At 42.7% G+C, this 11,134-nt stretch overlaps 2 protein-coding genes and 1 long non-coding RNA gene across 3 annotated transcripts in view; 1 reads left to right on the forward strand and 2 right to left on the reverse strand.

Moving 5' to 3' along the window:
- Positions 1-283: 283 nt before the first annotated feature.
- On the forward strand, positions 284-1,755 carry LOC106816721. The gene is made up of 3 exons (XR_001394929.1): positions 284-448; positions 593-762; positions 1,107-1,755. It is a non-coding gene; the product is annotated as an uncharacterized LOC106816721 (long non-coding RNA).
- A 4,350-nt stretch (positions 1,756-6,105) lies between these two features.
- LOC106816718 (zinc finger protein 239-like) overlaps positions 6,106-11,134 on the reverse strand; it is a 12,557-nt gene continuing 7,528 nt past the window's right edge. Inside the window, exons 2-3 of the mRNA XM_014821336.1 lie at positions 7,918-8,663; positions 6,106-6,200 (exon numbers count right to left, since the gene is read on the reverse strand). Coding sequence (XP_014676822.1) covers positions 6,106-6,200; positions 7,918-8,566 — 744 coding nt within the window. The 5' untranslated portion in view covers positions 8,567-8,663. The remainder of the gene's footprint in view (positions 6,201-7,917; positions 8,664-11,134) is intronic.
- Positions 8,630-11,134, reverse strand: part of LOC106816719 (zinc metalloproteinase dpy-31-like) — a 23,339-nt gene continuing 20,834 nt past the window's right edge. The window contains exon 5 of the mRNA XM_014821337.1: positions 8,630-8,663. Within this exon, the coding sequence (XP_014676823.1) occupies positions 8,630-8,663 (34 nt within the window). The remainder of the gene's footprint in view (positions 8,664-11,134) is intronic.

Raw genomic sequence — 11,134 nt, forward strand, 5'->3', positions numbered from 1 at the left:
ATGTAGTGTATGTAGTAATTCAGTGGTTATATCTATATTGTCGATGTTAGTGAGTATTCCGTGTGACGTGGGTTCGCCTGGTGTATGTAGTGTATGCAGTAATTCAGTGGTTATATCTATATTGTCGATGTTAGTGAGTATTCCGTGTGACGTGGGTTTGCCTGGTGTATGTAGTGTATGCAGTAATTCAGTGGTTATAGATATTGTCGATGTTTGTAAGTATTCCGTGGGACATGGGTTCGCCTGGTGTTATATGTAGTGTATGTAGTAATTCAGTGGTTATGTATCTATTGTTGATCTTAGTGAGTAGTCCCTGTGACGGCTCGACGACGATTCCTCCAACTGAGTGCATTTGCACAGCGACTACGGAGACGGAGTGCGCCGGCAGGTGTGGCTGCCTAACGAAGACCATTATCTGCACAGAGTTCACCGACGCCTGTGGCGGAGTGTGAGTAGTAACAGGGCGCAATATATGTTTGTATATATATATCTATATCTGTCTATATAATATATATATATATATATATAACAATGGGAGTTGGTATTGCGTATATAGGGGTCGCATCTTTTGCAATAAGCACGCTTTTTCCAGAGCGCCCGAGGAGACGACAGAGACGTGTTTGACGGGAGGTCCGATCCGCACGTGTCGTGGGAGATGCTGTGGTGGCTGGGAGCTAATAAGGATAGGCAGGAGGAGACGATGTCAGCCGCCGCAGTAAACATACAAGCAACTACTAGCGCAACGATGCGACGTCGTCTATCGTAAGTTTAGCTATATACTCTGAGAAAGAATGCGAAACGAAGAGAAGCGTGAGAAAGAATGCGAAACGAAGAGGAGCGTGAGAGCGAGAGTGAGAAAGGGGCAGCGAGAGTGAGAAAGGGGCAAGGGGAAGAAAGGGAGACGAGAGAGAATGAGAAGAGGGGGGGGAGAGTGTGGAGAGAGAGAGAGAGAGTAAGAAAATGAAAAAAAGACATCGAGAGAGAGAGAGGGGAAGGGGTAGAGAGCGCGAGCGAGCAAGAGATAGAGGGAGAGAGAGAGAAACCGCGTTGGAGGTCAGTACACTACAGGTCAGTATCACGCTTATTCTTTACAACATACATTACAGGTTGCACCCAGAAACGGAACTAAGCCAGATGATACATAGCGTTAGCTGCCAGGTAAACGGGGGACACAGACCAGGACAGCTCATGCCTGATTCTCCGGTTGCAATATTTCCATTATTGGGAATGTGCAGAATCTTCAGGGGCAACCTTCAGTGTTGCTTCTCTCAACAAAGATATATATTCGTATATCCTGAATGCCATTATATAATTCTAGGTGAAATGACATGAAATGAAATCATGCTGTAAAACGATTTGCGGAAGAATTGCGCTCTAGACTACCAGCAAAGGGCAGTGTTAGAGCTTTAAAATAAAAACCACTCGCCGAACTGGGCGAGTGATCGAGTCAATAAGTTAACTCGCCCAAACGGAATCTGTACTCGCCCAAATTTTAAAACAAAAATGCTTGTCAAACAATAGTGAAAAAACACCATTGATTTAACTACAGATGTAATTCATTGATCACTTTTCTCAAAAATTCAAGACTCATCTCCTCTGAAAGTTCCTGTTTTCATTTTCATTTAATTTACTTTTATTCTCGGGCTGCTTTGCCCCATCAATGAAACGCCACGTTACGCCAATTTTATTTACCAAGGCCAACGTGACTTTTAAACAATCCTGCAGTCCCCCCGCCCCCCTCCCCGTACATCAATCCCCGTACATTATTTTTACTCGCCACCATGGGCGAGTGAGCTTTAGCTTTCACTCGCCCGATATTATTTTTACTCGACATTGGCGAGCGGGCGAGTGCCAAGCTCGCACGCTGAAAGTGGTATTTTCACAATGAGAGCAATAAATTACACGTATATTATACGTAGCTGCTATGCATCTAGGACTTAAAATTGTTCTTAATTTCTTTTCCATGTTCTTCATTAATGCACATTGTATAGATTAGAGATACGATAAGAGCTTCATTCACGCTACGAAAAATCCACGAATACTGCCGTATCGAATCTGCTGCTTACATTGTTACCAATGTTAGCAGCAGTTTCGAAAACGCTACCGTCTTTGTCTGATGAATGATGTTGCTTGGGCTTGTCACCAGGTCGCAGCAGGTTAGCGATGGCAGAAGGAGCGTACAACGGAAGACAGGATAGAGTTTTCCAACAGTAAAGGCACCCAGTAGTAGGCCTGAAACAGCACTATATGTACAAAGGTCAATTAAAAATACTTAGAGAGTTTATAGGCGCATACGCCACATACACTTTATTCATGCTAAATGACTGCAGCTTCAAAGTCCAATCCTCACTCGAAACATTTGTCAGATTGTTTTGGAGATATTCCAGTATGTGTGTCGGACACCGTTTCACTCACAAACGCAGCAGCGCGGTCGCCATGGATACGACACTCCACAGATTTACATAATTTTCCCACAAAACCAGTTTAAGTTTAAATGCTTTCCAAACGTCGATCGGACATCTATCTCACATGAGCAATGCAAATTTCGGCACTGTAACGACTGAAAAATTGAGAAAACTGCTCGTTTATAGACAACGCTACTGTGACAATTCTCGTATAAGATGGAACACTTGACCGCCTGTTGGATCACGCCCAAGCTCATCACGGACCAATAACTGCCAAGGGAATGGCAACCTGTTCTGCCAGTGGCGCACGCACGCACGCACACGCACACACACACACACACACACACACACACACACACACACACGCACACACACGCACACACACACGTACGCGCACCCTACCTTAGCTCCTACTACCCTTATATCTGATCTCCTCCACTACAACTTCCTCCTCTTCCCGACTTCTCTATGTATGCCACTATTCCACTCTTCCTCTTCTTCCTCTCACTCGGCAACTCGTCGGCTTTTCCACCATGAATGGTTATGTCACTCGCTGTTCGTTAATTTCCCATACCGTCAGGGATAATGTCCTATCAGATTCACTGTTAATTCGTAAGATATAGAAAGAACAACATACTATGTAAAGCCACACTATGTAAACAACATCAGAGCACACTCCATCGGACTGTGTGATCAATGCTGAATCAATCAAGAGGGTTCCAGAAGGGTTCCAGACGCGGCCGCCAGTGAATGACGATGATGATAGAAAGCACAGCAACACAAGACTCTATACACAGAGTCGTGTACTCTCTTCTCCTCTCAGAATGTGTAAGAGAAAGAAGAAGAGGAATGTTTATGTATTTGATATAGTTTGTAGCGTAGTTAACTATGTATAAACAAATGGGTGATAGAAGAGACTGGTGGTAGGAAATATGAGATATAGGTGTATGAAATGAAATTGAGGTGTGTCTCTATCCACGAGAGAACGTGTGGGAAAGTGAACCCCTCCTCTCTCTCCATTCCACCACCTCTATTTGTTTCTCCAACTCCATTGCTTCCTTCCTCCCCTCTCGCGGATGGTATCGGCCCTATACGCAGTAGCACGGGAAAAGTTACGCAGGCAAATGGCCGTAAATCGGCTAAAACTTTTTCATCCCCAGAGAGAGAGCGATAGAGAGATGATGTTGTTGCCTGCCATGTTGGCCCGCAGAGAAATCGTACCTATGAGCTTGTCTTATTCGTGAACGTCGTTCCAGTCTATATATGGCTTCGTTCGTTCGTGACGAGTCGGGTGCGTAGGCTCGTGATCCGCAGCCTATCTTAGAATCTCGCCGCTTGCCTAGCTGGCTCGGTTGGTAGCGTCCGCGTGCGGAACCGCGGGCTGCCTCCACGGTCTTTTAACCCCCGAGACGCAGGTCAGGGGATCGTGTCTCGGTGTGGTTGGCCGGAAATTTTTTTTGGATATTTAAATGTTTTAATTATAATGCAATGCAATGCAATGCAATGCAATTGTGATTCGAAGTGTGATCGTTAATCTGATTCGACGCATCATCGCGAACTACGCGCCTCTAACAACACGCACACTTGTCGGATTCCACGGACAACACGGATTCTCTACATACGTACCAGCCGTACCAATATCAATACCAGGCCGTCCGAAAACTACATGGAGGAGGTCGGTCGAAGCGGAAATCAAAGCAGAGGAACACACCTGGGACGCCGAGTCAGGTGGCGACGTTTTATCAGTGGCGTTTATTCACATCAAACTCGTACGATAAAAATGTAGTGAAATGTGTAGTAATTATTAGCTCCTGATTCAATCTATATATGTATGTGAATAAATAAATTCAAACTATTAAGTGTTGGCATAATTAGAGAGTGTAGACACAGAGCTCAAGGGACCCGTTGTCGGAAAGAAAGGAAGTCCTAACATTAGCCTCAGTTGAACATTGACAAGAATGAAAACTCAGAAAATTTCTTCATAGCTGTACAAATTTAATGTTATTTGCTGGTGCATAAACTTTAATTGTGTTACCATTTTTAGTGGGTAATAACCTATTATTACAATCACCGGGGCTTCATTTCTATTTTTTAAACTTACTACATTGTAAATTATTACATTTGCAGGTTTCATACAAGTATACACGTACACAATTTCCCCATTTTCATTGCTTGTACAATGTATTTAGAGGTTAACATTCCTCTTTGTTCATATACATCATGTAGTTAGATGTGCATTAAACATAAATCAATATATATGCTTCGCAAGTTAATTACATGTATGTCTGAGTGTGCAATTCTGTTGTGTTAGAATTAAGAAATCCAGGGAGCAAAAAGACATCCATAAATAAATGATATGACCGAGAATGAACTGAACGAGAAGAACTGACACTGCATATGATATCGACCTAACATACCCCACAATAAATATCATACACACACGTACAAATCCAAAAAACAAAAAGCACAGGCAGATAGTCGATCGGTTCAGTACAGAAAACAAACGCGCGATCCAACTTTTCAGCTATGTACAAATGACCTATGACCCGATGACATCATAGGGCGCCAGTGCGTAACTACGAACTGGCTTAATAACTGTTTAATCGGTAGAATGTCAGTCACATCACCCCTGATTGCATCAAGAGCTAATAATACCTAGAGTGTACAACGAAAAAACGGGAAAATAGTGCTGTTTCACAACAACATTATTCTACTTTGCCTGCGAGTCTAGAATAATTTTATGGTATTGTATTAAGCAGAATTAAGAAAACATTGCCGGCTCCACATGCATTAGCCGTGCTAGGAAAGATAATGGGAGATAAGGGCATAGGCGATGCCCAAGAAAGTCACCGAAACGCCGTTCATTCATAAAGTTATCGCGGAAAAAACCGAACTCTCACGAAGCAACCTTAGATGCAATGTAGGTTGGTGAATAAGCTGGATGCGAGGCGGCGTAAGGCATGTGGGAGGGGAGGTTTAGGAGCCAATATCTCAGCCTAGGAGTATCGTATTGACAAGCGGTTGTTCTTGTTTTAGAGAGCAAAGAATTCTGCTTAATGCAATAACATAAAATTATTCTAGACTCGCAGGCAAAGTAGAATAATGTTGTCGTGAAATAGCACTATTTTCCCGTTTTTCCGTTGTACACTCTAGGTATTATTAGCTCTTGATTGCATGCACATCGCCTTTCAGAATTTCTTCTCTCATACAAGCCTGAGTGTACGTCACTGGAGTCTACTGGAGAGAGTGCATCCGTATCCACACGTTAAACCTCTGACGAATTAGCTGTTTAACCCGCAAACCCGTCCATCACATCACTCACGATTGATTGTACATGGCCTTTCTTCGGTGCGACTGCGTGCGCATGTGTTGCGAGAGACTCGCCGGCTGCGAACACCTGTACTCGCATACATCGCACGCGTAAGGTTTCTCTCCCGTGTGCGTGCGCGCGTGCACCTGCAACCCCTGACTCTGGGTGCATCGGTACCCGCACGTGTCACACACGTACGGTTTCTCTCCCGTGTGCGTGCGAAAGTGCTTCCTCAGGTCGCAGGAGGTGGTGCAGGTGTAACCGCATACATCGCACGCGTACGGTTTCTCTCCCGTGTGCGTGCGTAAGTGGGTCTGGAGATTCCCCAGATGAGAACTCCTGTACTCGCATACATCGCACGCGTACGGTTTCTCTCCCGTGTGCGTGCGATTATTTTTTCAGGAACTGCATCACTTTTGAGGAAGTTGAAATGCACAGCTGTCCCTCACGTTTTTCCTTGGAACAATCTGTGCTCACCCAGTTCTCTGGTGCGGACGGAAAGTGTGAGCAAACAGCAAAGGGTAACTCAAAGGCAGCTCAAGTTGGAGGACATGCAGCGGCTTAACGCCTTATTTGAAATTGGTGCCGAGGATGAAGTTGTGGAAAGTACAGTAAAACCTCGTTATAATGCCCCTTGTAATACCGCCAATGTCACTTATCGCCAGGAAAATGCCAGTTTACAGATAATTTGTACATAATTTAGCCTCGTAATACCGCCCCTTGTTAACCGCCAACCGCCAGCATTATGGCTATGTACAATTCTATATAAATGCATTGAAAATACACTCGTTATACTACCATCAAGTGTTGGTCAGTATCGGTTGATCAGTTTCTATGGTAACATACACACGGCACATCCATGCGAGTCCTATGTAATAGCAGTAGTATTTAGCGGTATAGTACTAGCAGTAGAGATTCCGCCCCTATCATCACTTAAAATGACTGGTGGGAAATTTTTGCTCAGAAAAACTAAATATAGCTGAATATAGTCTCACCTGACAGCGAAAATATCACTGATTACACCAACATTAAAAATACTAAGATTTTATGCAGTTATAGCATAGAAAATTGGATATGAACACATCGTAATAGCAATCCATTTTATCGTGTCGCGACAATGCCTAATAGCAGAATTGGTAAACTTGTATTTGTGTCGATGATTAATTGAAAACAAGTGCATGATTTGAGAGAGCCATGCTTTGTCTATGGCAGATAAGCGGTGGCGCTGTTGTACCCAGACTTGGAATTTGTACAATCTTGAGATCACGCAGTGATAGTGCTGCCCAAACTGCGGATTTCCTAGTTTGGCTGCCCAATCTCAAGATTGAGCACGCTGAAAACAGTCGCTTATTCAACTACACTTTTAAAATGGCGATTGTGGCATATGCGAGTATAACTGAGGCAAACTAGGAAGGAATTTCTCTAATGGTTATCAAATTATCTAATATATTCATTTAATTATTTATTATTTTAACAAAGACACATTTGCCAAACACATTGAAGAAAACCGATGAAATTAACATATGTAGGCTATGAATTCCAAGTTTGTGCAAGCCCTGCTCACCTTGCCCAAACTAGGTTTTGCCTAATCTCAAGATTGGTTGCCCAAACTGCGGATGCGCTGAAATTCCAAGTTTGTGCAAGATTTCAAGTTTGGGTACAACAGCGCCACAAGCTAATCCACACTTCCGCCTAGTTCAAGATAACAGAAAACGAATGTTTACGAAACTAGTTCGAAACCAGTAGTTCGAAACTGGCAGTTTTTGGTGAATACGAAGGTTCTAAAGACATTTTATTGTTACTCTAGACAATTGCTGTTACTCAAGCAATAACGGTAGGTGTCATAAAAGTGGTGAAAACACTGGAAAATTCTCGCAATAATCGCTTTAATACTCGGAGGTCAATTCAGACTATTGCGATATTTTGAGTCGAACGCATATTCTAATGAACGTGACATTTCTGCCGTGTCCCTCCTACAATCTCGCATGGATTCACTCATTTCGGAATGTTCTAAACAGAAGTCAATTTCAGACTTTTTTATAAAAGATTGAACCCCAGACTATCAAAATACTGCACGCAAACTTAAATGTACATGTACATGTGCTGAAATCCGGACTAATGAAAACACGGAAACAACCATGAAACTATAATATTTTTATTTTAATAGTAATTCAGTTATAAAACAAAGAATGTACTCGCATACATCGCACGCGTACGGTTTCTCTCCCGTGTGCGTGCGCGCGTGGATCTGGAGATTCCCCAGCTGAGAACACCTGTACTCGCATACATCGCACGCGTACGGTTTCTCTCCCGTGTGCGTGCGCGCGTGGATCTGGAGATTCCCCAGCTGAGAACACCTGTACTCACATACATCGCACGCGTAGGGTTTCTGGCCCATGTGTGTGCGAACGTGCTTCTTGAGGCTGTCGGAGGTGGTGTAGGCGGAGCCGCATATGTCGCACGCGTACGGTTTCTCTCCCCTGTGCATGCGCGCGTGTCTCTGGAGATGTTTCAGCTGAGAACACCTGTACTCGCATACATCGCACGCATACGGTTTCTTTCCCGTGTGCGTGCGCACGTGCGCCTGCAACCGCTGATTCTGGGAGCATCGGTACCCGCACGTGTCACACGCGTACGGTTTCTCTCCCGTGTGCGTGCGAAAGTGCTTCCTGAGATCGCTGGAGGTGGTGCAGGTGTAACCGCATACATCGCACGCGTACGATTTCTTTCCCGTGTGCGTGCGCGCGTGCGCCTGCAACCGCCGACTCTGGGAGCATCGGTACCCGCACGTGTCACACGCGTACGGTTTCAGAGAAGAAGAAGAAGCAGAAGGAAGAGGAGAAGGTTCCATCGAGCGGGCGGTGGACGAGAGATCTAATTCTCCTCGATGCAGTTTCCTCTCTCACTTTCCTCCCTAATGCAAGTTCCTCTCACGGTCGTCTGCTTTCCTGCGGACAGAAAATATAGACCCCGGATAACTTCCCCTGCCTCACAGGACTGGAGGAAAAGCTTAGACTTATGCGGATTTCCACTTCCGTGAGTCTAATTTTTTTCGACTTAAAGCGATCATTGCGAGTTGTTTTCAGCGTTTTTTAGTGTTTATCCTCACTCTCATGATGCCTACCGTTGTTGCTTGAGTAACAGTAATTGTTTGAAATAACAATAAAATGTCTTAGAACCGCATGCAAAGACAAAATCATGCACAATTACAATTTTGCGTTCTCTTGTTGATTTTCGCTGTCATGTCTCGCACTTTCTCGCGGTACCGCGAGACGTCAACAAGGGTACAGTAATGCAAAAATCATCATGATTTTGTCTCAACCCATCATTGAATTTTTCAAGGTAGGGTACAGTAATATGGTCAATAACTGGTACAATAATATAGTAATATGGGAAATTTTTTCTGCGTACGTTTCCTGAGAGAAAATAGTTTCCGTATATTGGGCAGAGATGTAAAAGGCATCTAAGGGCCTCCTGCTATCTTTTCCCACCATCTAGATACATTTATAATCTGATCTACCCCTACGCAGAGATTAGAATAGAACATTTTTACATCTAGACAGTAACGTGTTCCAGAGATTGAGGCTTCCAGCTTCTCATGGTTCTAGGAAAGAAGTTGTATGTGAGCCAGTGATTGCCGCAGCTTACGCTGATGCTTGTACGTATTAGCTGGTATAATTCCATTTACTGTCGCAACAAACCTACGAACTATTGCAATTTGTCACGCATGATAATTGTGTATAATGGTTTGATATTTGGAAAGGTTACACCACCTGCATTTGACGTTAAAGGTCTTTGTATTTGTTCTCTAGCAATTTGTTAAGGAGAAGCAAATATGCTGTAATTTTCTCTTCTGGTATGTCAGCTAACATTCCAGCATGAATATCCATAAATCAGATTCTGTCGTAGTTCGGCAGATCCATGGAGTATTCTGCTTGTAGTGGGGTGGCGCGTTGCTGGTTTTTCTTGTAAAATTTCAACCTATTTATTAGGGGTGCACCGGAACTATCCGGCCAAATCCCCAATTTTTCAGAGTTCCGTTTCCAGCCAGAACATAAAAAGTTGGATCCGGTGCACCCCTACTATTAATTATGATAGCATAGATATTATTATGTGCTGATTACGTATGCTTGCCTTAGATCTGAGCACAATGCGTTAGTAAACAAGTCATTTTCTATAATGGCTAGTTACGTGTGTTTACGATGATTTTGCTACAAAACTACTAAAGTTACAAAAAAGTTGCAAACTAGGCAACTCGAGCCTCAAGTGTACGTGTTACTATTACTATTACTAATTTATTAAAATTGCAAGTTGCATCCTTTGACATTTTGTTTTCACATTTTTATAATAATTCAATTCAATTCAATTCAAAATGTTTATTTATCACAATTTGTTATATAAAGGTTAACAACAGTTTTATTAGTCGACAGCGGTGGTGGTCGAGAAGTATAGTTGATAAATTTAAGTTGAAGACCTGCAAATTACATGGACAATTTACAACAACTCAAGATCTTTGAAGAAGCAAAAACATGACATTACTACACAGCCAAGTTAAATTGATACAATAACATGGTATTACTATTAGCTTGTTGATAGATTTTGATAATAGTTTGCACGTAATTATACTAGGTACGTAAGACAACATCATTATATAACTCGAGTAACTGATAATAAATAATAAAATAGAAATAATAATATAAAATAGAAATAATGGTAGTAATACTAATAGTAATAAGTAGTAATAACTCGACTTATCACATGGCTATATTTAAAACTAATGCCGAGTTAACAACGTGTTACGACGAGTAAACAACGTGTTACGTAAGTTGCCTAGCGAGTCGGCCTAGTCTCACTGAGACTATCAGTCTGGGCTTGGTCCTGATTGTCTTGTCCTAAAATCTTAGCGTCATGCTTCTTCAGTTCTTCCTTTAATGTTTTGATAGTAAAATAGTTATATGCTGGCATGTTTAGCTGGTATAACTGATATATTAATAGCGTATGTCTGATTGTAAATACAGTGCTTCTGTACGTGCGCACATCACAATGTCAAAAGTCAAGACTCACTTGCCTATCAGCGCCACTCAGCGGATTAGTTCTGCCGGTTCCCCATTATAGGAGGTGTACAACAGTAAGCGTCCGCATCTAGAAAAGGTCTTTTTTTGGCATTTTTTTTCGCCGAAATTCGGCACTAGAGTGCAATAATTTGCATTATGCACGCAAGGTAGATGCCTCGTGGACGTCTAGAAAGCATTAGAAGTAAAATTTGCATTGTCGTGTAGTTGTGACATTCCGTCAGGTGGCGTAGCCACAGCGACCGGTTGTTCATTTTTGTGTTTGAAATGTGTTCAGACTACTTTGCAGAAATTCGCCATGAATAAAGTGTATGTTATGTATGCGAAGTAACAGTGTGAGTATTTTT

Source organism: Priapulus caudatus, unplaced genomic scaffold, assembly GCF_000485595.1.
Source record: "Priapulus caudatus unplaced genomic scaffold, Priapulus_caudatus-5.0.1 Scaffold1462, whole genome shotgun sequence".
Classification (NCBI taxonomy): Eukaryota; Metazoa; Priapulida; class Priapulimorpha; order Priapulimorphida; family Priapulidae; genus Priapulus; species Priapulus caudatus.